Source organism: Alternaria ethzedia, assembly GCF_023757985.1.
Source record: "Alternaria ethzedia strain BMP 0044 chromosome Unknown scaffold_14, whole genome shotgun sequence".
Taxonomy (NCBI): domain Eukaryota; kingdom Fungi; phylum Ascomycota; class Dothideomycetes; order Pleosporales; family Pleosporaceae; genus Alternaria; species Alternaria ethzedia.
The window spans coordinates 357,724-383,847 of record NW_026056207.1 but is presented as its reverse complement, the minus strand read 5'-3'; the positions used below and the strand labels follow the sequence as shown (position 1 = coordinate 383,847).

At 53.1% G+C, this 26,124-nt stretch overlaps 8 protein-coding genes across 8 annotated transcripts; 6 read left to right on the top strand and 2 right to left on the bottom strand.

Moving 5' to 3' along the window:
* Positions 1-392: 392 nt before the first annotated feature.
* J4E87_006262 (uncharacterized protein) lies at positions 393-3,016 on the top strand (the record flags this gene model as incomplete). The annotated part of the gene is made up of 2 exons (XM_049377867.1): positions 393-398; positions 1,115-3,016. 2 exons carry the CDS (start codon positions 393-395, stop codon positions 3,014-3,016), a joined length of 1,908 nt encoding a protein of 635 aa, XP_049232434.1.
* Positions 3,017-3,805: 789 nt separating this feature from the next.
* On the bottom strand, positions 3,806-6,214 carry J4E87_006261 (uncharacterized protein; the record flags this gene model as incomplete). Its single annotated transcript, XM_049377866.1, has 3 exons — positions 3,806-5,237; positions 5,284-5,374; positions 5,422-6,214. 3 exons carry the CDS (start codon positions 6,212-6,214, stop codon positions 3,806-3,808), a joined length of 2,316 nt encoding a protein of 771 aa, XP_049232433.1.
* A 222-nt stretch (positions 6,215-6,436) lies between these two features.
* J4E87_006260 (uncharacterized protein) lies at positions 6,437-7,249 on the top strand (the record flags this gene model as incomplete). The annotated part of the gene is made up of 3 exons (XM_049377865.1): positions 6,437-6,520; positions 6,573-6,809; positions 6,863-7,249. The coding sequence occupies 3 exons, from the start codon at positions 6,437-6,439 to the stop codon at positions 7,247-7,249; spliced, it is 708 nt and encodes a 235-aa protein (XP_049232432.1).
* Positions 7,250-7,405: 156 nt separating this feature from the next.
* On the top strand, positions 7,406-10,230 carry J4E87_006259 (uncharacterized protein; the record flags this gene model as incomplete). The annotated part of the gene is made up of 4 exons (XM_049377864.1): positions 7,406-7,421; positions 7,474-8,471; positions 9,100-9,900; positions 9,979-10,230. 4 exons carry the CDS (start codon positions 7,406-7,408, stop codon positions 10,228-10,230), a joined length of 2,067 nt encoding a protein of 688 aa, XP_049232431.1.
* Positions 10,231-11,451: 1,221 nt separating this feature from the next.
* Positions 11,452-12,003, bottom strand: J4E87_006258 (uncharacterized protein; the record flags this gene model as incomplete). Its single annotated transcript, XM_049377863.1, has 3 exons — positions 11,452-11,517; positions 11,569-11,885; positions 11,946-12,003. 3 exons carry the CDS (start codon positions 12,001-12,003, stop codon positions 11,452-11,454), a joined length of 441 nt encoding a protein of 146 aa, XP_049232430.1.
* Positions 12,004-15,181: 3,178 nt separating this feature from the next.
* Positions 15,182-16,978, top strand: J4E87_006257 (uncharacterized protein; the record flags this gene model as incomplete). Its single annotated transcript, XM_049377862.1, has 4 exons — positions 15,182-15,285; positions 15,334-15,588; positions 15,637-16,046; positions 16,098-16,978. The coding sequence occupies 4 exons, from the start codon at positions 15,182-15,184 to the stop codon at positions 16,976-16,978; spliced, it is 1,650 nt and encodes a 549-aa protein (XP_049232429.1).
* A 1,954-nt stretch (positions 16,979-18,932) lies between these two features.
* Positions 18,933-20,275, top strand: J4E87_006256 (uncharacterized protein; the record flags this gene model as incomplete). Its single annotated transcript, XM_049377861.1, has 2 exons — positions 18,933-19,274; positions 19,364-20,275. 2 exons carry the CDS (start codon positions 18,933-18,935, stop codon positions 20,273-20,275), a joined length of 1,254 nt encoding a protein of 417 aa, XP_049232428.1.
* Positions 20,276-21,494: 1,219 nt separating this feature from the next.
* J4E87_006255 (uncharacterized protein) lies at positions 21,495-23,599 on the top strand (the record flags this gene model as incomplete). Its single annotated transcript, XM_049377860.1, has 6 exons — positions 21,495-21,681; positions 21,731-22,017; positions 22,064-22,190; positions 22,243-22,692; positions 22,745-23,508; positions 23,561-23,599. 6 exons carry the CDS (start codon positions 21,495-21,497, stop codon positions 23,597-23,599), a joined length of 1,854 nt encoding a protein of 617 aa, XP_049232427.1.
* Between the last annotated feature and the right edge of the window lie 2,525 nt (positions 23,600-26,124).

Sequence of the window (26,124 nt, the reverse complement as noted above, 5' to 3'; positions counted from 1 at the left end):
GGAATGAAGGGATGGCGTTTGGCATAGCGTTTTGGGTTTTGGCTTTGGAGTGGACATACCCGGGTATATAGAGATGAGTTTGCGAATGATGATATGTTTCTCAAACGGTCTACTTTCTGACGGTATGCGTGGTTCGAGATGGAACTTATCAACTCAGCATAAACTGTAACATAATGCTATGATCTGCCGTATGTGATGATGCGACAACTGTGAGTGATCGCATTCTATAAGACAGGAACGACTGTCATTACCGTGATTAGAAGCTATGTCTTAGCTATGAATTTGGCAAGATAAGAAAGGTATTACAATCTGTCGGCATAACTGTCATGTTCAATCTTGCGTCAAATACTTTGTCCTGTTCCACCTGAACCTTACCCAATGTAGAGACCAATATGGAAGTTTATCTAGACTACTGTAACTCACTCTGTATATCAAATCAAATGTGCATTGCATAGCCTCTGGCTACGTATTACTATGACTCCAACATGCATTAGTTGTATGCAAGAATGACTGGAAGTCTATAAGAACTACTTGATTGAGGTAAGATTATAGCTTTCAATCCTCGTATATGCATGCTATAGGCATTAGTGACTCTAAAGTGCATTGTCTTGTGACTTCTGCCAATGCAAACTCAAAGAGATACATACACCCATGTCGAAAGAGATAACGCGTGAGCCAATCAAGGCGCGTCGATAATGAGAGACTAGCGCGGCATCCGCGACATCGAGCACCTGCGGTCAACCATCGAATACTATATAAACCTCACCTATTTCCTCCCATCCATCTTCAGCATCAATTCAACCTTCGATGCAAATTACGTAGTTTCAATTATCACGGTTGCAACTGTCTCACAGACATATCGCAGCTTCTAGTAGGGTCTAGAAGAAGACTCAGAATTACCTGCACGCGTGCTTCCACGAGGCCGCAGCGGATTAGCACCGGAGGTCTATTACACTCCACGTCATCTACCAGTCTCTTGATATCCATATTCACTGCTCCTCTCTTTTACCCCGCACATCTGTTGTTGCAGCCTAGAGGTAGCGCGGCACGTATATGGCAAACGCCAGCTGGCGCCTGACATTGTAAACAAACACACGACCACCCCACCTCGCAGAATATCAACTGCAACACCATGGCAGCGACCAAGAACGAAGTCCCCAAGTCCTCAGCATGGCTGCTGGAGAAAGCCCAGAATGCTGCGAAGGCGTCTGGTACCGGACCAGAAGCCGTCGCGAGGATCCTACAAAAGACGAAGGAGCAGAAAGAAGCCAACAACGAGGAGCACCAGAGGAGGATGAGTCTTCTCAGCAAGAAGATGACGGAGCTAGGAGCAAAGCATCAAATGAACCCGTTCAAGAATGCGGAGCAACCTGTCGCGGCGGACACCATCGCCGTCACGCCCAAGGTCATCAAGCCAGCGCAGCAGAGTTTAAAGCGTAAGCTTCCAACATCTCCCGGTGCGAAGCCCGTCGATCCGCCGGCTAAGAAAGCGAAGGTCCAAGAGATCCCCCAGCCTCGGGTTCAAGACAAGTCCAAGGCGAAGGAAGCCATCTCCCAGAAGCCAAAAGACGACACCTCTAATAAAGCAAAAGAGGGTGCTACAGAGCCGAGCAAGTCGAAGGTCCAAGTCCAGATTCAAAAGAAGCCGCAGCCGAGCGCCGACGCGCCTAAAAAGCTGAAGGTCAATACAAAGGAGCTGGGCAAGGCGCCGGCTAAGTCTGCAACTCCAACCCCGACCCAGAAGAAGCCACAGGAGAAGGAGGCGAACGAGCAGATCGATGTTCAGAGCTTGTGGAAGATGAGGAAGCAGAGGGAGCCTCTGAAAGGCGAGAAGAAGGACCCTCTTAAGGACGAGCCAAAGAGTGCGACGTTTGCAGAATCATCGACTGCAGGCGCTTCACGGGAGCGGACGGCTGCTACAACTTCAAGGGCCGCAACGCCAGCAACGCCCGCAACGCCAACAAACGCATCAGACTCAGAGATCGTGCCGTCAAACGACCTCTTCGTCTCAGACGATCCAGACGACAAATACCCAATCGCAAAGTCCCTCCCAACATGGTACACCTCCATCACCATCAAAGACCCACGCATGGAAGCCATGACCAAAAAACGTCCCCTCGCCCTCGTAACCCTCCAGTCCCTCAAAGCCGCCCTAACCGACAGCGAGAAGCCCGGAAAACCCCCCTCGGAACTCGAAGCCCTCTACGACAAAATCCGCGACCTAATCCACAAAGCCGAAATCGACCTACAAGTCAACACCGTCCTCCTCCGCAAAGCCATGACCCTAAGCCCCGACTACGGTCTGCCCCGCATCTTCAAACCAGGCACGAAGTTCCCGTGGGATCTAAAGGCGGACGCGTATCAACTGTACAAGAGATGGTATAAGAACGATTTGAATCAGGATATACTGCGCGGGATTGTGCCGCATAAAGGGGATAACAGGACGAGTGATCGTCTGGATGATACGTATCGTGCCAAGTTTCCTACGACGGCGAAGTATTATGGGGAGGGCGAGTTGGTGCTGGGCCAGTGGTGGCCTACGCAGCTTTGTACTGTGCGCGATGGGGCCCATGGGTCTGCCCAAGGCGGTATTTACGGGGAGCGCGATAAAGGTGCTTACTCCATCGTTCTCTCCGGTGGGAACCCGTACCACGACGTCGACAACGGGGATACCATTGAGTACTCTGGCACCGAAGGCCGCAACGCCACGCCCACGGAGAATACCGCTCATCTGATCAAATCCGCCGAGTTACTCAACCCCATTCGCGTCATTCGGTCTGCTCAGCTCAATAAGAAGAATCCGTACCGCCCGGAACTGGGGCTCAGATACGATGGGCTTTATGTAGTTAGGGGGTATACGTGCGTGGATAGGGAGAAGGCTATGTATCGGTTTAGGTTGGAGAGGTGTGAGGGGCAGGAGGGGATTAGGTGGCAGGGGAAGGGGAAGCGGCCGACGGAGTATGAGTGTAGGGAGTTTAGGCGGTTGAAGGATAAGGGTGTTGGTGTTGGTTGGTAGGGCGTTGGATGGGTGGGTAAGATGAGGATGGTGGAAGGACGGGAATGGAGGGGAGTGTCGTGTTGTGACACCTTCGTGACAGCAGCTAGGTTGTTTCAGGGTGTGTCTCACGGTTTCTCTGTCCTTGTGGCAGATGCAAAACTTGTTCGGGTTGATGGATGGTATGGCGGTGGTGGAGGTTGCGGCGGCGGATATACCGTTGCCTTCTTTCCCTTTCTTTCCTTTGTCTCTCACTTCAGGCGTTCATCAGGATACCCGTTGTTCACTCTTCATAAAGAGAGGAGAGCAAACTAATTAGTCGACGACAGATACGTCTGTTGCACAACGACAACACATGTAGTTTCCTTGGGGTGTATATAAAAATAGCAAGTGTTTCTGTATCAACGCTAGTCTATATAATCGCGCGTAGTATGGCAACGCAAAAGCTTGACATGCCATAATAATCACATCTTACAGTTGTTCTTTCCAGATACCGGTAGCGTGGTTTCGAAATTGTGTCCTGGTTGGACATCAGTCTGGAGTATACATCATACTTTTGAGTAATGTAATTACGAAATTTGATATGTTGTATACCTTCAGCATACTGTATCAGCTCATCAAAACACAGACATATCTATGTATTGAACTCGCCATCACTCGCATACAGAACAAGAAAGAAGATTCAGGGAAACATGCGGCATTACGTTGCACAGCCGTATCCCATCACAGACTACATGTCCATCTCTACAGACACACATATCCGTGTAACCCAACACCAAAATATCCGATACAGTACAAAACCCAACCACTCTACTCATCATCACTCTCCTCCTCATCATCGTCCATCTCCAAATCCTCATCGCTCAACCCCTCAAGGTCAACCTCCTCTTCCTCCTCCTCATCCTCATCCGCCTCAAACTCCTTTCCACCCTTCTTATCATACTTCTCCCCCTCCTTCCTCTTCCTATCCTCCGTCTTCCTTGCCTCCTCGAGCAACTTCGCCTTCTGCTCCCTGCTCTTACGCTGACCCGCCACATACGCGCCGAGCGGACTCTTATCCCACTCTACATCCTTCAAGAACCCATCGACACCCGCACGGTTATTCGGTGCAAACTCAACCTTATTCCTCTTCTCCTCGACCCAACGGGAATTCGCCTCTAGCTTCTGGACGAGCAGCGCGATGAGCGAGGAGACTTTGGTGTTTTTGTTTCCGGAACTCTTCTTCGTCATGGCTTTGACCCAGCGCTTTAGCATGACGATGACGGGGAGGGCGAGTTCGGGGAAGGCGATGTTTTTTGTCCAGAGGATGAAGAATTCGGAGAGGAGTTCGGCGACTTGCTCGCCGATGCCGTCTTGGTAGATGCGTGTGCGCAAGAAGGCTTTGGTTGCGCGGATGCTGATGCTGAAGTCGAGGGCTTTGAGAGTGCTGGGCTTGGGCGGTTTCTTCATCTCGGCCGAGTTGAGGACTTCGACGAGGGCGGGCGCGAGCGGGATGTAGGTGGAAGTTGCTTGGGCGATGCGCAGGAGCGAGCGGATGAGTTGGAAGCGTAGGGGGAAGTATTGCGATGTGGGGATTAGACGCATGGCTCCGAGGGTGACTTGGACGACGGGGTAGATGAGGGGGCGGAGGGGTGAGGGTTTGCCGGACTCTGCTTCGCGGAGGGTCTCGCAGTGCATGGAGATGACTCGCGACCAGAAGTCAAGCGAGTGGACGTACTGCCAGTTGTAGACGGTCTTGTAGGAGTCTTTTGTCTTATTGGTGATGCTTGTGCGTAGGTGTATCGCGAGCTGGCGGATGAAGCCGAAGCCTGTGGTGTAGCCAACAGTGGGATCGATGCCCCAGAGCTCCGCCGCGGTGTTCTTCATCAGGTTGATACCCTGAATGGTGTGGATTGTGGTATTCCTCGCGCTCTTGACGAGGCCCTGGTATACCTGCTTCAAGACAGCCTCGCGGATGCTTGGGTCGGCAATGACTACTAGTCGTCGCAGAACCAAGAAAGCCGACACTCTTGTTCCGTCGTTGTTGGCACTATCTGACCAGACTGATGCGACAGAGCGCACGACCTCGCGCACGACCTTCTTGAAGGACAGAATGTATGGGAGCATGTGGGAGAGCGAGTCTAGCGTCATCTGGAGGGTCTTCGCATCGGACAGGTTCTCAAGGAGGTGATGAATCGAGACGGTATGCGACTTGAGGAGGGGAGTAAGTGTGCGGAACTTCTTCGAGTCGGTAGCAACGCGACTGAGATTGTTAGTGAGCATCCTGAAGAAGTAGGGTGATTACTTACATCCTGCCTCCAGCGCTCTCCTTGACGGGCAGGTGATGTTGGAGAACCTTGGGTACTAGGTGAAGAGTGGTTACTTGAACTTGATGGTACACTACATGCTGTTAGTCTTGACCTTAGGGCGGGAGTTTATGGACGCACCATCTGGGTCGGTTATGGAGTACTTGTATGATTTCGTAGCCTCCGAGTCGTTCATGTGCGATGCAGCGCGGAAGGCCAGAACGACCTCCTTCATGGCGCGCAGGGAATGTTTCGACTCCATGGCAGCCTTCCATTTTTGGATTGTCTTCAAGCCAAGCTCATTGCCCGAGTCTTCCTCGTCGTCGAATGCGCTTTCTTGCGCTTTCTGGGCTTTCTGCTTCTTCCTCGGTGTGGCCTCGTCTTCACTGGCAGACAGAGCGTCAATCTCTGCAAGGTCGGCGTCTTCGGCAAAGTCCAAAAGCTCGGCGTCGTTCTCCTTGAGGTACTTGTAGAACTCGGGGTCCTTCTCCGCCAGTCCTTCGAGCTGCGCCTTGTGTGTGTCTGCGTCGTCGCCAGAGTCGCTTTCGGAGCCGGACTCGTCGGTGCCGTCGGGCGCATCTTCCATGTCCTCATCGGAGCCTTCCGACGCATCCTCCTCGACAGGTGTACGTTTGCGCTTGCCGGTCTTGGGCTTGGTCTTCTTTTTGCTCATCTCGGGGATCTGGAAACCGCCTTGGAAGAACTGGTCCATGGACATTTCGCCCAGGCTGTCGTCCTTGGCGCCATTCGTCTTGGGCTTCTTCGCGGCTTCCTCCTCCAGGTCGTCGGCTTTGGCATTGTCGCGGGCCTTGCGCTCCTTCTTCTTGGTGTCCATCTGCTTCCTCTGCTTGACTTTGGCGACATCCTTGCGGCGCTTGATGACGTCGCCGAGCTTGTCCTTCTGGAACTTCTTGGTCGCCTTGGAGACGGGCATGTCGGCGGTATTTGGCGGTTCCTCGTAGGCGCGAGGGTGTTGTTGGCCGGGCGTGCAGCTGGCGGTTGAAAAACTTGGGCCTCGAAAAAGTTCCAGCGCTAAGGACCCTGCCTGGATCTCTAGCGCCTTCCCCACGCGATGAGCTGCGGCGCATCGATAACACAACTGTGCACCACTCAACTAAGCCCGCGACCCTATACGACAGATTAATTCATCGCTACAATGTCCTACGGCAGGCAGCTGGCCTACGCGCCGACGCCCTACATTCCGCGCTCTAATCTTTCCGCGACCATCAACCTTGATGAGGTATGACGCGCATCAGTCCCACTCCGCATGCGCATACTCACCGTCTACCCAGGAAGTCAAGCTCTCAACGACCAATGCCGAGCGCGACCTGAACGACTCGCTGGCCGAGATCTACAGCATCATCATCACGCTCGACGCCATAGAAAAGGCCTACCTCAAAGACTCCATCGCCGAAGCCGACTACACCGAGACATGCAACCGCTTGATGAAGCAGTACAAGTCCAATCTGGCCAATGAGACTGTCGCGCGGGCATTCGGTGACCTGGATCAGTTTGCAAAGGAATGGCACGTATGTCATAGCAAGTCTCGAGCTTCTCCAGTACTAGGCTGACACGACTCCAGATGGAATGTCCACGAGCTATCGAACGACTGCGCGTCGGCATACCCGCTACCATCGAACAGGGCCCATCACGGCCAGCTCAGTCAGGCGACTTTGCTGACGCCACGCTGGTCGTCAACGCGACCGAGACCTTCATCACCCTGCTCGACGCTATCAAGATCGGGCTGGTGGAGAAAGACACCCTACACCCTCTCCTTGTCGAGATCATCCAGGCTGTCAACAAGGTCACAGATGTCGAATTCGAGAATAAGGGCAAGATTGTGCAGTGGCTGATCACTCTGAACCAAATGCGGGCCGCCGAGAAACTGAGCGACGAGCAGTCGCGCGAGTTCCAATTCGACATGGACCAAGCATACTACGGCTTTAAGACGACCCTAAAGAAGGCTTGAGACGGGCGAATAGGCAGCGTTGGACTATCAGAATATCAGCTCGTGGTACCTGCATCTTAGCCCCGCGGTGGCTAGCTTGGGCCCACGCTGGACCTGGTGAGTACTGCACCCCACCGACCAACAATTTTCCCGCGCATTCGCCATAGTCGCTTCAAAATGTCCATGTTAGATGGTATACATCTGCGCCTTGCATCTGCATGTCTTGGTGCTAAATCCATGTCTAGTCCTTGACCTACCCCAACTCTACACCAAGCCCTCCGCCGAGGCCCTCCTCGAAACCCTCGCGCTCCTTACCACCGCTCCGCCTTCGTGGGAATATACAACTACAAGGCACACAGACCGCGATGGGAAGGCAGTGATAGAGGCGCGCGAGCCTGCAGTTCAGGTCAATCCAGAGGGCGTCACACGATACCTCACGACAATTATCAGTAGCGGGCTACAATGGATAGAAGACGATGAGGTCAAGGAGCGCATATGGGATCAAGCCAGCGCGCGCCTCAGTGAGCGATCCGGTCGATCTGCCATGAGCACCATGTCGCGCACTTTCCAGATTCCCACCTCGTCCGACGCATTCGAGCTTAAGATCCACGAGCCTGCCATGACAGGCGACGATCTGGGCCTGAAGACCTGGGCTGCTTCCTATATGCTTGCGAAGCGCCTCAGAACCTTCCATCTCGTCTCCCCGGACACACAAAATCGGCTACAAGTCCTTGAGCTTGGATCGGGTACGGGCTTGGTTGGACTGGCAATGGCAGGCTTGGGCGCAGACGTTGTTTTGACAGATCTGCCCAGCATCTGTCCAAACCTGGCCTACAATGCGCAACAGAATCGGGAGGCCGTCAGTCTCAATGGTGGGACAGTCCGCACAGCTATGCTTGACTGGACAAATCCAACCTCCTGTGAGCCACTGCCAGACGATAACAGTACTGGCGATGACGCGCCCATTCCTGCCAAATTCCCCTTGATTCTTGCTGCAGATTCGCTCTACTCCCCAGACCATCCGCGCATGTTGGTCGATACTATCGGCGTTTGGCTGGCCCCGGACGACAACGCTACAGTGATCATCGAGTTCCCATACAGGGACGCTTACTTGCCTGAAATCAAGGACTTTCGCCGCCGGATGTTAGAGCTCGGGCTACAGGTAGTGGAAGAAGGAGAAGAGAAAGGACGCGATGACTGGGGCCCGTCCGAGGCGAGCGAAGATCAAGACGATGATGCACTCGTGACCTGCTGGTGGTCATGTTGGAAAAGGCAAAATTCAAAGGCCAGCTGAGATATTCCAACCAAGATTGCCGCACATTACCCTCTCAAAAGACCCGGCGAGCTTACACTAAGGCGAAGTGGCAAGGTGTCCCACGAACCGGAACATGCGCAATTCGGTTTGGTCATTCGCATAGCCGCGGCGCTCCATAGCGACCTCGGAGCAACGCCGAGATACCCACTCCAGCTTTCCAAGAACAGTGATGCAAGCGCCGGATAATTATTACGGATAATTTGGACAGCTTCCAGACTCCCGCCTGCAATGGAGGGGCATTTCCTAACCCAGGCGGGATAGCTTGCCGCGAGGGCTTACTAGGATCCACCGTTTGTATCGTCATTAGCATTTCACCTGCGCGTGTAGTTTTGAGGGACGTGTTCTTACTTATTTCTTTCCCAAACAATTGATTCTATAACGATTGCGACTGAAACTTGAAATTCCTACAATATATCACGATGGCGACACAAACAGCAACCCAGAAGGTATAGCTTGACTGCCCCACCATGCCCCTCCAAACATGCGATACCTTTACAGCACCACCATGAATCTTCGCGCTTCAGCCATGTTTACAGCCAACTAACACACCCCCCAGAACCCCTCCTTCATCCTCAAAGCCAAAAACGAAGTCATATACGAAGACCGGCCCATCCCCTCTCTCCCCTCCCCCTACGACGTCCTCGTCCGCCCCCGATGGACCGGCATCTGCGGTTCAGACGTGCACTACTGGGTCGAAGGCCGAATCGGGCATTTCGTAGTCGAGAAGCCGATGGTGCTCGGCCACGAATCCGCGGGCATCGTGCACGCCGTCGGCGACAAAGTCAAGAGCCTCAAAGTGGGCGATGAAGTCGCCATGGAACCCGGTGTGCCCTGCCGCCGCTGCGTCCGCTGCAAAGACGGGAAATACAATTTGTGTCCCGACATGGCGTTTGCGGCGACGCCGCCGTATGATGGTACGCTCGCGAGGTATTATAGCCTGCCGGAGGATTACTGCTATAAACTGCCGGAGAATATGAGTATGGAGGAGGGTGCGCTTATTGAACCTACGGCTGTTGCTGTGCACATTACGCGACAAGCGTCTATCAAGCCCGGCGACTCTGTTGTTGTATTCGGTGCCGGGCCCGTCGGTCTGCTGTGCTGCGCCGTGGCGAAGGCTTACGGCGCGAAGAAGATTGTGACCGTCGATATCAACGACGAGCGGCTCAACTTTGCGCTCAAGTACGCGGCGAACGCGAGTTTCAAGTCTGCGCGCGTGAGTGCGCAGGAGAATGCTGAGAATCTGGTTAAAGAGTGTGAGTTGGGTATGGGCGCGGATGTTATTATTGATGCGAGTGGCGCGGAGCCATGTATTCAGACTGCGATTCATGCGTTGAGGATGGGGGGGACTTATGTTCAGGTATGTTGTCGTCACCCTCCATCTACCATACCCCCTCCCCACCATACCCCCTCTTCCACCATACTAACACAAAACCAGGGCGGCATGGGCAAACCCGACATCAACTTCCCCATCATGGCCATGTGCACCAAGGAACTCAACGTCAAAGGCTCCTTCCGCTACGGCTCCGGCGACTACCAAACCGCCATCGATCTCGTTGCTGGCGGCAGGATCAGTGTCAAGGAGCTTATTACGGGTAAGGTCAAGTTTGATGAGGCGGAGAAGGCGTTTGCGGATGTCAAGGAAGGGAAGGGGATTAAGATTTTGATTGAGGGGCCGGAGGGGGAGTAGATATGATGGTTGAGGGATGGGGATGGAGGATGGAGGTTTGCGAGTAGAGGATCTAGTTGTATGGTTGTTTTGCTAGGGGAAAGGTTGGTGTTCAAGACTAAGACTGGCCAAGGCTAGATCTGTTGTTGGTGTTTACGTAGAGGTGGCGGGTAGAGACACAATTTCCCAATACGATGTTATGACCTTGACTCTTTTGCACAGAAAAGCTACGTGTTGTACATGCATCTTCTCTGTAGTTTTGTGTAATTTTCACGCTTCTACATTGACAATGTTCCATTAAGCTTCCTGATATGCGCTTCCATGGCTTTTATCCCCGCTTCTCGTGGAAAAAAGAAAGATACGAACTAGTCCAAGTCCTCCATTCAGACGGAGCGCACCACCTAGATCAAACCATCGGAAACCGCCACAAAAGCATCGCCTTTTATCACTGTCAGCGGTACGAGCATGTAATCATCACGTTCTTCAATACCATACAATGCACATAGCCCTCGCAGACTAATCAACACGCCACGCATGTCACTTTTGCTTTCCACCGCCACCTTGGCTACGACAAGAGGGGTTCAGCCAATTTCCTTGACAATCTTGACTGAGGCGCAAGCTGTAAGAAACTCGTTAGGCCAAGGCATACACTGCATAACAAGCGGCTTCCCAAAGCGGGCAAGGTAATTGTGGGGCTGAAACGAGGAGTTGCCTCAGGTCTTGTCATGTCAGAGATGTCACAGCAGTCAGAGCAAAAGGCAAGAAGGTAGATCCTTGCAGAATGGCAACGTTGGATGAGAGTGATGTATGGAAGGACTGAGAAGTGCAGTGAGAGAATGCGTCATGATGTGTTTTTGGTTATTGATTCATTTTTGTTCGTTTGTAAGTTTGTTAAGTAGTGCAAACACCTAGCGCCCGTATATTCGCTGCATGACGCCGTGGAATAGTGAATAAGATCGTTCGGTGCGCTCTGGCTGGGATAGGATGTTCGACTGCTCGTTTGTTGGGGATTTTGGTATCGTGAGATGAATGCTGCTGCTCGTCTTAGATGCTGAGTATGAACGCCTCCGCTCGTGGGGCGGTTCCGGAAAATCGCTAAATCATGGTGGGTGGTCTGCCAGAGATATGGGAGTGGTACGTCGTCTACGTGGACACTGTACATGGAAAGGCGTGTGTGGGGTATAGGTTTGTTGAGAAGCGAAGTTGAGGTGCATTGTTGTTGCGGTCTATGGAAGGGCCAGACTATGCGGTCATCTTGCGGGCTGTGGAACCACGCTTGGGGAGAGTCCATGGCTCGGGGCAGACGACCTTGGATAACGTTAGTACGTTGATGTCTAGTAAGGATAGAGTGGTACGTACCTCGCCCTCGCTGAACGCCCAGAAGTACGCTCCCATGCCGATGATGTAGTAGAGTCCCGAGTTGGTGCCTTGGTAGATCAAAAGCGCACACAGCGCACTGAGCGGGTAGATGATCAGGCGCGCTTCAATCGAGCGGTGCAGTCCTGTGCCAGCGAGCAGTGGCAATGGCCATTCCCATGCTAGACCGATGAAGCCGAGAATCATGTTGATGACTTGGAGTACGGGGATGGGCTTTACGGCGCCATCGAGGTTCTTGGTAGCAAAGTCCCAGAAGATCTTGGGCCAGAAGAAGCATTCGAGTGCAGCTCCTATTTGATCTGGAGTTGTAATTAGTATGGTGTTGGTGGTGGTGTCGATGGCTGTGGGGCAAGACTTACACGCAGCAGCCGTGAGGATGACGAGGCGCGCCCAGTGGTTCTTGATTAACTTGCCCATTGTCGAAATACGGGTATTATAAAGAAAGGATACGAGCAATAAACCGAGCCCGCGGTCGTATAGGTGAGAAAATAAGGGTAAATAGAAAAAATGAAGAAAAGAAAGTGGAAATGTCCCTTCGACTACCAGTAGTCCCTCAGCGACAGATGAGCATCGATGGGCTTGGGTGTGGCAGGGCGAGGTTTTGTGTTATAGACACTGGCTTGGTCGCGGATGGGCGGTTCGTAGGCGTGGCGAAAGCGGTAAGGCTTCTGGGGAGATCAGGCACGGAGCAACTCGAGTGGAGTGTATAGTGGGTAGGTGTTATGGTGGGCTGAGGCGTAGGCGAGTATCAGGCGTGTTAGGTGTTCAGGCAGCGTGGTGTTGCCGTTGAGCTTCGCGACGGCAGGCGTGTCAGTATATCGGGAGCGACAGCGGGTGTCGACCGCAATTGTAGAGACAGTTTATGCGCCAGGGCCTTGCATCGCGCACCCTGGTCGCACTCTCCTTCTGGCTCGGCGCGCGCTGGGGGGAGAGATGGTCGCTCGTAGCCGCTTGACCCGCTTCGTGGACGATTGGGCGTGTGCGCGGCGCGATTGGCTGGGCCACTGTGATGCTGCATGCGACGCCAGCCTCTCTGCAGCCACGGTGCCAGTATCCTGGATCGCGCCGCCAATTTAGTCTATCCTATCAATCCTATGAACGGCTGATGCTCGCTAGCTTGGCAAAGGTAGTGTAGCGAGGGCGGAGCTAGGCGTGAATCTTCGCGTTCACGTGGTTTGTGGCATCTGTCTAAGACTTGGTGACTGTTTCTCTGCGGAGACAGTATTCAGGTCTTACTCAATTCTATACCGCTACTTCGTTGATGGTGGCGGCGAAGAGTTTGCAAAACGCCTTTACGCAAGCCGATTCGCGTTACCGCTGGCTCTGACGTACACGATAGCCATGAAACCAGCGCAGTGCGAACAATCGGCCACTCTGATCGAATAGGTAATTCTCCGCAGATATCGCCATCGCACGTGCGGCACGGCAGCACTCAGATAATCCGTCCCGACGGATGCCTGAGTCCCGGTTTCTGTTCTGTGCCTCAGGTTCTCCAACCGTAAACCTGGCGCATGATGATCAGTCATCTGCATGGAAGATCATATCGAAGCTCGCTCCTGGTTCCTCAGGCTTGCTCATCAAACAACATCATACGACAAAGTTTACTTCAGATGCCCTCGTGGCTGTCAATGCCGTCACGGTGGGGGACGGCAGCCATGGCAGACGTTGACGCAAAACAAAGTGGTACGATACTCGTTCGGTATCAGTTCGCACTTATGGTGAAGCTTTTGGCAGGGCTCCTGTCGGAGAATTGAACGTGGTTCACAAGCTGTCGATCAGAGGGCATGTGTGGTTGAGTGCAGAACAATGGCCTGATGTTGTTTTCTGCGGGTGTGCTTGGGTCAACGGCGAGCAAAAGGAAGGCGTGACCGTGGCATCTGTTTACGCTGCTTCCCAATTGGGAAATCTATGATAGTGTAATCCAGATGTCGGAGTTGAAGACAGCCCAGAATCTAGCCCTCCACCATCACTCAGCATCCATCACATCGCCGAGAACCACTTCTCTCGGCTTTCTTCGCACTGCACACCGCTTCCCGCATCACGGTCTAAGGCGGGACTAACAAGACTTTCTTCACATCGTCGGCCATCCACGAGGCCGGCAATTCGCATGCTGCCGTCCGTCGAGCCGTGTACGATGGAGACGGTCCCAAAATAGAGGCGAGATCTTGTACACATGCAGCCAGCACAGCGCAGTAGCGGGCTCAAACTTTGTGGGGGTTCCTCGAGCGCTTCGAGACAGCCCCTGATTGGCCGTGTGCGCCACGCCAATGCTCGCCCGTTAGATTTGGTGCTACCAACCACGAGCACAGAGAGCCTTCAACAGCGATGAATTCAAGCCTCGGCGGTTCTAACGCAAAAGCCACAACAGGCTCCTACCATGTGTCTTTCGCGTCTTCGATGCAGTCTTCTGCGCAAGGGGCGGTAGTTTAGAACCAGATCCGCCACCCCAATGCGTGCCTTCCGTACCTGCCAACGCTATCCCCTCCGCGACTGCAGTCATCAATCCCAAAGTTACCAGCCTCTGCATCTAACCTAACGACATAACGTAGCGAATACCACTTTCAGCGATTCATTCAGATACCCGTCCTGATTTTCCTATCCCTTTACGACCCGCCTTCCAACGTGCATCGTTTCAGCGCGCCTCGCCTATCCGTCGTGAACCCCATCAAAAGAATCGGAGCCCATCTGCCAACGGTCAATCGCACCCCTCAGGAAATACCGTCCGAAACCCTACCACGCGGCTCAGGCCCATCTGTCAGATCGTGCTCACGTCTGAAGTTTGACAGTTGTAGATCGTGAAGATTCGCAAGCCTCGCAGCCTCACCAACACCAGCCCCAACAAATCCACTAGCGAAACGGCAATCGCCTCGCCACTCGCCGGCATACACTGCACTCCTACTGTGCATTATCCAAGAGCAACTGAAGATCTTGAGCTCCGAACATACGACCGCATTTGCAAGGAAAACATGGTTCTGTGCCTGGCGCTTCAAGTCTGAGACGCTCTTCACACACTAGCCGCTCGCGCATAGCAGCAAACCCCTCCCCCAACTTCGATACCTCAAAATCCGACCTTGCGCCCATTCAGGTTTGGCGCCACCGGATTTCCTCTGCATCACGTCCCTCCCTAGTCATAACCTCTGTCATCCATCTTAACGGCTCCTGGTATACGGCACCTTCGTGGGGCATCGGTTTGAGCCACATCCGTACCGAACAGGCCCTGTCGGTTTCAGCACAGCGTGCCGCTCTACCCAGGTTTTACGGCTTTGCCTATCTGCACCTGATCTGCGCACGTTGACTCGGCTTGTTCCCAAGGCTTGACATTCTAATACCCTTGGTTCCCGGCAGCCTTGGATCCTCCTCCCCATCCGCGCGCTCTCTCTCTACATCTCTCCGCTCGTCCCGGGACACCCACATTCTTTTCTTCACTTCGTATCTGGCTGGCCGGGTCGAACTTCGACTGGATCGTTTATTTCCTGGTTGGGTTCGCTTATACCACGCGTATACTCTTTAATCTTTTCTATAATCACCGTTGAACGGCACGCCTGAGGTGGAACTTGTTGACGACACAACCGGTTACCGTGGAAGAGCATTCATCATGGGCGGCGGCGGCACATCGTTTTCCAGGCTCTTCACGCCACAAAAACTCTTCTTTCACATCTTCTTCTGGGGTTTCCATTGGGCCCTGTTCGGTATAGGATGGTAGGAAGCCCTTACTCATATCATTGATCGACCACTAACTTTAGTCAGGTGGAAACAAGCCGGTGACGCACGTTTAGCACCGCTCAACGCTCTGCAGTACTCAGTATGGGTATCTCGAGGTGCAGGTCTTGTCCTGTCAGTCGATACCATGGTCATCGTCATGCCAATGTGCAGAAACATCCTCCGATGGCTCCGTCCCAAGGTGCGCGTACTGCCGCTTGATGAGTCTCAATGGTTCCATCGACAAGTCGCCTACGCCATGTTGTTCTTCACTATCCTCCACGTAGCGGCGCATTATGTCAAGTGAGTTGATAAACATCTTCCAAAGCTTCACTATGCTAACAAATATAGCTTCTTCAACGTCGAACGTGTGCAAGTCAGACCCCAGATCGCGCTGCAAATCCATTACGCCGAGGCTGGTGGAATCACAGGACATATCATGTTGCTGTGCATGCTTCTAATCTACACCACGGCGCACCACAGGATTCGCCAACAATCGTTCGAGACCTTCTGGTACACGCATCATCTGTTCATCCCGTTCCTGCTCGGCATGTACACCCACGCGACCAGCTGCTTCGTCCGTGATACCGCTCCAGCTTTCTCTCCATTCGACCACGACAACTTCTGGACCCACTGCATTGGTTACGAGGGATGGCGATGGGAGCTTGTGGGAGGTGGTCTTTACCTCTTCGATCGTCTCTACCGTGAGATTCGTTGCAGACGCCAGACCCAGATCGTCAAGGTTGTTCGCCACCCATACGGTAAGCAGATCATCAACGTTGTTTTCGAAGGATTGCACTAATGCCGAATAGATGCCGTTGAGATTCAGTTCACCAAGCCCAGCATGAAGTACAAGCCCGGACAGTGGCTTTTCCTGAACTGCCCGGATGTCAGCTACCACCAGTGGCATCCATTTACCATCACTTCCTGCCCCAACGACCCGTACATCTCGGTTCACGTGCGCCAGGTTGGTGACTTCACTCGCGCACTTGCCGACGCTCTCGGTGCTGGTCAATCACAATCCAAGCTCTACGACGAGCTCGACCCCATGGGCATGTATGAAATAGCACTTCAGCACGGCCAAAAGATGCCCGCTCTCCGCATCGACGGACCCTACGGAGCCCCCGCAGAGGACGTTTTCGAGAACGAAGTCGCAGTCCTCATCGGAACCGGTATTGGCGTCACACCCTGGGCCTCAATTCTCAAGTCCATCTACCACCTCCGTCTCAGCCCCAACCCACCTAAGCGTCTCCGCCGTGTCGAATTCATCTGGGTCTGCAAGGACACCTCATCTTTCGAATGGTTCCAGACCCTCCTCTCATCGCTCGAAGCGCAGTCCCTCGGCGGCGCAGATGGCGACCAATTCTTGCGCATCCACACTTACCTCACCCAGAAGATGGACGTCAACACTGCGCAAAACATTGTTCTCAACTCTGTGGGCACCGACAAGGATCCCCTCACAGAACTCAAGTCGCGCACCAACTTCGGTCGTCCCGACTTCCAGCGCCTGTTCTGCGGTATGCGCGATGGTATCCTGGACCGGACCTATATGAACGGTCTGGAAAGCACGCTACGCACAGAGGTCGGTGTCTACTTCTGCGGTCCTAATGTTGCGGCGCGCGACATCAAGAAGGCGTGTAAGCAGGCGGCATGCCAGGAGGTCAACTTCAAGTTCTGGAAGGAGCATTTCTAGAGAACGCTGTTGTTCAAGAATGTGTATTTTGTATGCGAGGTCGAATGTCAAGGCGTATATTAGGTTGATGTGTATTTGTTACGATTAGCCTTCAGAGTAGTAACCCAAGGGTACACTCCATTTTCATGTGTTCTTACTACAATATGCGGATTATGCAAAGGAAAGAAAGAAAGAAACTAGACTTTTTGAAAACCTCTATCATGCCTCCAGTTCCCTTTACGCATGTGTTGGACGTCTGAAGTGTTGGTGATACTCGCTCGTACCTAGGTAGACTCGATCACACGAGCCAACACACCAAGCAAGACAAGCCTTCACCAAGCACGTCCAACCTCCAACACAACCCACCATCGAACCACCCTCACTCCACCCAAGTACCCATCTCAATCTCACCTCTAACAATCATGCACCACGCCTCTATTCGCCTCATCTCTGTCCCTTGCAGCCTCGCTTCGGTACAACGAGCTTCCGAACCATGCGCATGGTGAAACAAGACCTCTTAGCACCACCATAGTAATCCCACCTCTCCACTCCGACTCCTTGGCAGCTATAACAAAGAATCAAAGCTGTGATGTTAGAGAATGAAGGTGGTGCGATGATGGGTCGATACATTCGCCGATGGGATTGGGAAGGAGAGTGTAGGTGTGTAGGTGTAAGGCCACCTGCCTGTCTTACCCCGAATTCCTACGCGCGCGCGATAACTGTTCCGCCTTCCGTTAAGGACGTTTCTCTTCCACTGCTTCTCTTTCTTCATGCATGTATTATCGATGTGCGTGTACCTGGATATACATAGCAACAGCCAGCGCGATGCGCGTCGTCAAGCCGCCAGTCGCCACATATTGCGGCGCAGTTATGCAGCAAAGACGGACCGGAGACCGCGGGGATGGAAATAGACGGGAAGTCTGATGTGCATGCGGCGTGGGCGGTTCTATAGGCTGATATCGTTCTGTGGATTGCGATGATGTACGTCTTCGGGATTGAAGAAGACGAGGGTGTTTGCAGGTGGTGTTCGCGACTTCCATGCGATGATGAGGTACGCGCCCTAGTTTCCTGAACATGTGTTTTCCTCCATAAATGGCATGACACCTAGCAAAGCGAATGAACAGCAATAGTCTAACTACCATTATCTGTCTGCGCCAACGTGACATACCAATCCTTCCGTCGTACACCGTACCTGCGTGACAACCCAACCGCCGCATCTAGAACCCATCAATCGGTGAACGCGCCGAGCCAACACACCAACAGACACTTCCATCCCCATCCAAAATCGGTCACGAGCCGAGGCTACACAAACGCTATTCATGGTTTACGCATGTTTATTCCCCACTCAACACCACGTCTCCAACTATCGTGAAATCCGACTTCTCAGTACTACTAGTCTCGGAGGCTCGGTGTAGGTTACACTACCAGAAGCAGTATAGCTGCAGCCGCCCACCTCCAACCCCACCACGTAGCTTCGCGGCGGAAACGTAGAAGGGGTCCAACTGCATCGCGGAACTGCCAGACTGGGAAGCCGATACTTGCGCGTACCTGCCCCTTCTTGCGGACTTGTCTGCCCTCCCATTCGTGGAAAGACTGGTGATGCGCGACTATGTGGGGTTCTTCCTCCAACTTGCCATGGCGGGGCGGCGTGACGTTCTCATGAATGGAAGTATTATTCACGGGCGCGGTTTGCGTGGTTGCCCCGCACCAATTGCGAAGGAGCGGAAGGGTAAAGTCTGGGTTATAGTAATGGATTAGGTACATGCTGGCAAGCACCAAGCGGTAAAGGCGTACGCTTGCAGACAGGCAGAAAAGAAGGGCCGCGGGAGTAGTAAAGGTGGCCAGGTGATCTTTATTGACGCGGTTGTCCCCCCCAGTTTTTGTTTACCTACCCTTTCTATCGGACCTTTCTTGCATCATCCCCATCCTTGCGATTGCATACCTTTAAACGTTCCTTTTTCGTGCGTTTGGTTCCATGGCTTCTCTTCCCCTCTTCACTAGCTGGGCGTCGGAGATTAAGCAATCACTCAACATCAAAGAAGGGACGACCAAGATGAACGGCACACATACTGAGGCTGCTGCTGCTGCGCCGGCGACGAACGGTGTTAGCAAGTCCAATGGCAACGGCACGGATGTTCAGTTCTCGTCAAAGGCTAATATCGGTGTTTACACCAACCCCGCGCATGATCTCTGGGTCGCAGAGGCGGAACCCAGTCTGGAGGTTGTGCAAAGAGGAGGAGATTTGAAGCCAGGCGAGGTTCTTATCAATGTCAAGAGCACGGGAATCTGCGGGAGTGATATTCACTTCTGGCATGCTGTACGTTTTCCATGTCCTTGGGGTTTTGACGGCAGCAGAAAGCTTTCAAAGCTACACAGAGAACGAACAAGTGCTAACTCCATTTCCAGGGCTGCATCGGACCCATGATCGTAGAAGATACCCACGTCCTCGGCCACGAATCCGCCGGCACAGTAATGGCCTGCCACGAATCCGTCACGCACCTCAAGCCCGGCGACCGCGTAGCCATCGAACCCAACATCATCTGCGGCGAATGCGAGCCCTGCCTCACAGGCCGCTACAACGGCTGCGAGCGCGTTCAATTCCTGTCTACACCACCCGTCACGGGCCTGCTCCGCCGCTACCTCAAGCACCCAGCCATGTGGTGCCACAAGCTGCCCGACAGCATGACCTTCGAAGACGGCGCCATGTTGGAGCCTCTTTCCGTTGCTCTCGCTGGCATGGACCGCGCGAACATCCGCCTGGGTGACCCCACCATCGTCTGCGGCGCGGGCCCCATCGGCCTCGTCACACTTCTCTGCTGTCAAGCGGCTGGCGCGACTCCCCTCGTAATCACCGACATCGACCAAGGCCGTCTCGACTTCGCCAAAACCCTCGTCCCCGGCGTCCTCACCCACAAAGTCGAATTCAGCCACTCAGCCACGGATTTCCAATCCGCCATCCTCAAACTGACCGACGGCGTCGAGCCCAGCCACGCCATGGAATGCACCGGCGTCGAATCCTCCATCTGCGCCGCCATCCAAACCGTAAAGTTCGGCGGCAAAGTCTTCGTCATCGGCGTCGGCAAGAACGAGATGAAGATTCCTTTCATGAGACTGAGTACCCGCGAGGTGGACCTGCAGTTCCAGTACCGCTACTGCAATACTTGGCCCAAGGCTATCCGGTTGTACAAGTCTGGTGTGATTGATTTGAGCAAGCTGGTTACGCATAGGTATAAGCTTGAGGATGCGGTTGAGGCGTTCAAGACGGCGGCGGATCCCAAGACGGGGTGTATTAAGGTGCAGATTCAGAGTTTGGATTAGGCGTGAGTAGGGGAGTTGAGTGGCGAAAGGTTTCTTTATGATGTATATGACGATGACGATGATGAGTATGAAGGGCGGTGGTTGGTGTGAGGGTGCATTCAGCATTTACATCTTGGCGTTTTTCGGGGAGAGTTCGTCTGGTTGACGATATCTAGCAGAAATGAGATTATGACTCTATCATAGGCATCTCCTGTGCCTATATGTGCTGCTCAGCTCAGCTCCTATGCGGTCTGATTGTACGTCCACATACTGCTTTCACCATACGCATCGCTCCATCTATGAAAACTCGCAACGATCCCTCACTCGGGCCCCTCTTCACCTGACAGCAGCTGCTTATCCGGCTCGACCACTTTAGATTGATATGGGCCGATCGATATGTCCGCGGATCGTTCTACATTCGTTACGAGAGACGGTTATGCCGGCGTACTCCATGGGTGTTTTGGGAACCACAGAGTTGCATTCATCATTCGGCACCGAAGCAACAGGGGAGCATAGAGCCGTAGACATGGATCTGTAGACAAGTAAGTCAGTCTTGTGATGACCCAGAAGGAGAAATATGAGGTAAGAGAGTGCTTACACGCTGCTACCATGGAAAGCCGTATTCCTCCGCTAAGGAGACTACGTTTGGCGCGTGTACCTTGTCCCAATGTCTATAAAGTTGCTCGCGCTTTACATTACGGATGCGCCGTGGTCATGACTGCATCAAGACAACGAAGTCGCTGAAGCGACAGTTCGACGTGTGTTCCGACGAGGCTGGCGCGTCATCATGGACAGATTGGTACGTTGAGTTGAGGGTTGGGGATGATGACGACGGGACCTCGACGCGTTGTCGCACAGACCAATATCGTCCAACCCACGCGTTCCTGCTACACCCCATTCGCTTCTTGCATCTCCTCCTCGCATCCATAACACATGTATGAGTTTCCGCGCATGAATTTCTTCCCGTTCAGTCTACAATCTGCAAGGCCCTGCAAGGCCCTGCAAGTCAGATGCAAGCTTTATCGTATTAGCAGTGGCCAATGAACCACAGCAAGCCATTTACCCTACTCGTCCCAGCTTCTCCTGCGTAGAAAGGCCCTGCAGGTCGCGCGCAGGTCGCTCGTGGCTCTGCATGTGCTTACTGTCAGCACCCTATGCTCATGTTGCTTTATGATAAGTTTCCTTCGCCTGTCGCGCTTCTTCGAAATGATCCTTCCACCTTTCCTTCTCGACCCTCAACATGCTGCTCCAAAGCGTTTTCTTGCTATGCTTCGCTATACTTACAGAGGCTCGTACGCATCTCGGACGAACTGCGCAGGTGATTGAAGCAAGACATCTCAGCAATGAGACGACATACGATTTCATCATTGCTGGTGGTGGTATCGCGGGGCTCACGGTTGCAGATCGCTTAACGGAGAACCCAAATGGTACATCCATCGCATGCTCGAAAGGCTGCAAATTAATCATGAGCAATAGTCACTGTACTAGTCATCGAGTATGGCCCATTTGACCAGAGAGAAGATGGTGTCATGATCCCTGGCGCCTATTTTCCGGTGCCTTACCTCTGGCTGCCGTTGATGAGTACGCCACAAACAGCGCTTGGTGGTACATCGTATGGTGTGCCATGTGGCAGGGTGGTGGGCGGTGGGTCTGTTGTGAACGCCATGTTCTTCCATCGATCAGACGCAGAGCTCTATAACGCTTGGGAAGAACTTGGTGCGACTGGCTGGGGATGGGCTGATCTGTTTCCGTACTTCAAGAAGGTATGGTTTACTCTCGCTTTGTGAACCGTATGCTGATGAGGAGAAGAGTGAGACGTTTACAGCACCGGACGCGAATTATGCAGCTAGTCACAACATCACTTGGGATGTTTCCGTACATGGCTTTGATGGTCCAGTGCAGGCTAGCCATGCTCCTTATGACTACCCGGGTAGCGGTGAGTCTCTAGCGACCCGGCTGAAGTATCTATAAGCTCACTATCAGGGTAGCCAACATGTACAACGGAGCCCTAAAGCTAGGTATCCAGCCAGCCCTGGATCCCAACAATGGCCGCGCTCAAGGAATATTCCGCCTCCTTCGCTCCGTTGATCCCAAAACCCAAACGCGTTCTTCAGCTCGAATCAATCGCTATGATAGGAATGCTGCGAGGCCAAACTACCATATCCTCTCGAATACGGCGGTATCGCGCATTCTGTTCGCGAATGTTACCGCTCTAGGCGTGGAGTATATTGGTACGACCAGTGGCGAGAAGCACACTGTCCGAGCGAGCAAAGAAGTCATCATAGCTGCTGGAAGCGTTCATACCCCGCAGATCCTGCAACTTTCTGGGATTGGCGACACTGGTCTTCTCAAGAGCTTGGGTATTGAGACTGTTTCAGGTCTCCCTGGTGTCGGTCGAAATCTGCAGGATCATCTGGTTCTGAAAGTGAATTACAACTGTACGCGACTGAGTTCCATACTTGTCCTTTATGGGTCGACTGATTGATACAGATACATCTAATCACTTTCCGAATGGTGGTTCATTGCAGTCGAACGCCACATACGCCACAGAACAACGCGCTCTCTACGACGATGGAAAAGCAAGCGCATTCGACCTCACTGGCACAACTGGCAATCTTATGATCCAGCTACCGCTTTCAAACTGGACAAACGACTCCGCATCTATCATGTCTCGAGCGTTCTCTCTCTCACCGAGCGATGTACTTGGTAGTGATGTGGACCCATCAATCCTCGCCGGGTATGAAAGACAGCGTGCCATCGTCCTCAAGGACATCAACGTAGAGGCCGTGGGCGGTCTATCATGGAACACCGGCCCAGAAACAAGCATCTACATGACCCGCCCTCTCAGCCGTGGCTCTATCAAGATAAACTCAACTAGCATCCTTGACGCTCCACTCATCGATTACGGCGCGCTGACAGACCCAACCGACCTCGACATGTTATATGCGATGTACATGAAGAACCGCGAACTAATGGCAACATCTGACATTGCCATTCTCGGTCCCATAGAGACAGCACCCGCACCGGGCATCAGCAATGAGCAAGATATCAAGGAGAAGATCAAAGCGACATTGCAGCCAAGTAATGCGCATCAGTGCTGCACTGCTGCTATGGTGCCAAGAGAAGATGGCGGGGTCGTTGACCCACAGAATAGAGTCTATGGCACGTTCGGACTCAGTGTGGTGGATGCGAGTACGTGGCCGCTTGTTGCTGGTGGTGGGCCGCAGGCTAGTGTGTATGCTGGAGCTGAGAAGGTGAGGTTATGATCGAGGAAAGCTGGTAATCATATATACTAATGATGCGTAGGCCGCGGATGTGATCAAGAAGCGTCACGGATTGCTTTGAGATCCGTCTCTTGATGTGCTTGGCGTAAGCCGCGGCGTGGACATGGAGACGCTGTCGGGGTTTGCGGAGTTATCGCTCTTGACTATCTGTCGGGCGTTGATCTCATCTCACGTGTAGTCTACATTCAATGCATAGCATTCTGAGGCAGCATCGAGGTGTTTATGCGTGGTTACTAAATGGGTTCTCGCAGGAAGAGCTATATATACTTGAACGTACGAGGAGCAGTCTTTCACTTCATCAACTAATCGAGTCGCACTTGAGATGGATACTTCAAAGCTTTTCAATGTCGAAGGCATGATTGCTGTGGTAACTGGTGGAGGAACAGGTAACTTCTCTTCTTACCATCATCTCATATCGATACCCCTTTCACTTCTAACGCCAGTGTTAGGAATCGGCCTCATGATAGCTCACGCCCTCGCCTCCGCGGGCGCGTCCAAAGTATACATCCTCGGGCGCCGCGAAGACAAACTTTCCACCGCAGCCTCTCAACACGAAAACATCATCCCACTTCAATGCGACAATTCATCCAAAGCATCCCTCCAAGCCACCGTGGACTTCATCACACAAGACACAGGCTACGTCAACCTCGTGGTCGCAAACTCCGGTATCTACGGCCCACCATCAAGTTTCATGCCTGGCTCAAGCGTCAAAGAACTGAGGGAGCATATGTTCGAGAACACATCTATGGAAGACTTCACGCGGACCTTCCACGTCAACACTACCGCGACGTACTTTACTATGCTGGCTTTTCTCGAACTACTGGATGCAAGAAACGAAAAGACCGTAGCTGGTGGGTTTGGTAAACCGTTAAAAGAAGATAGTAAAGTACCGAGTATACAGTCACAGGTCATTTTCACGTCCAGTGTAGGCGCTTTCCTGCGTGAATGGCAATGCGCGCCAGCATACGCGGGGAGTAAAGCAGCAATTATGCATCTGGTCAAACACACCAGTACGGGGCTTGCGCCGCATGGTATCAGAGTCAATGCTCTGGCGCCTGGATGTCCATCTTCCCCTCCCCGCAAACCTACCGTCCCGTGGCTAACAGCATGTCAGTCTTCCCATCTGAGATGGCCAATGCAGTTATCGAAGGCAGAGACCCCAGTACAGAGAGCGTCGACGATCCAAACTTCATTCCTGCACGAAGATTTGGCGGAGAGGAGGAGATGGGTGGGACGGTGTTGTATCTTGCGAGTCGGGCGGGGAGCTTTTGTAATGGGTTGGTGCTTGTGAATGATGGGGGGAGGTTGGGTGTTACGACGAGCAGTTATTAAAGATGGTAAGGGTACGGGCCATGTATGAGCAGCTGCCATGTCAATATGAAGGCAAGCTGTATATTCTCTTTTTTCCAGCCCTGAACGAGAGTAATCGCGACGCCGTTGCATGCGTGCTGTGACTATGACATCACAGACGCTAAAACACCCACCGCCTGATGCACGTCGTTTGCGATACTTCCGCTGATCATGCCGAGCAGCGCAAGCTCTTTTTCCGACCAAAAAGATATTTAATGTCCCACCGGCAAGCAGCAGCTGTAGGACGAAGGAAGACAAGGCTGAGCGAGAGAGCCTTCACCCCAGCGTTGCTCAGCGGCAAGCGCTATGACAGGTGGACCACGACCCACCATCTACTGCCCACCGCCATCCCTAACCCCCGAACCAGCCTTTCACAAAATCCTTCGATACCACAAACCCTCCTTCTAGCTCCCAACCCATCACCTCTGTGTCGCCCACCCCCCTCCCGGCACCACTTCCCCCATCCACACGCATCACACCGCCCTTCGGCCCCTTTCCCCATCCACCACAACCCTCCTACAACACACATGCAACGCTCTTGGGGTAATCCCCGTAGACGCGCCGTACAGAAGTGGAGCCTCATACTACGCATCCAGTCCTGCATGTCTGCTGTGCGACACCTGCTGACCGGCTTTGTGCGTGTGTGACGGGCTGTCCTGTGTAACGCGAGCAGGGAGGATATGCCTGCACCTGCCCTGCGGCAGGGTCCAGATGCAGCCCGGACCCGTGTTCTGAAACGAGCGTTTGTTTACTGCGTTTGGTTGTGTGGGTTCGGGGCGGTGTGTAGCCTGCGATGTATGTATGTGGGGAGACGGATGGTGGAAAGCGGTATGTGGAAGAGAGATTGCTGGTTGGGGTGTGTCGTTACGAGGTGGTGTGGGTCTGTTTTCGGGGTTTTGCAGCGAGTGTTTGGGGAGAAGTGACATGCGATCAGGCGTGAGCTGAGGTGTCTGCAAAACAGGCAGGGATATACTGTTGGAGTGTGGTTGCGCAGCTCAAGGTAAACTCTTTGGAGAAGCGAGAACGTGCATGTCTTTTTTGGAACAACGGGAGAGTGGTGAGCAACGCGCGTCAGGTGGTGACAGTACCTTGCTTCACTCTGCAGGTGGAACCGTGGGGTTGAAGCTCGTTACGATTATCATTATTCGCTCATGACACCTTTTATGCTAATCAGTACAAAGTATCCGGTACATGACCTCCTATGTTTCCGTGGTATCGCATGCGCAGCAACCTTAT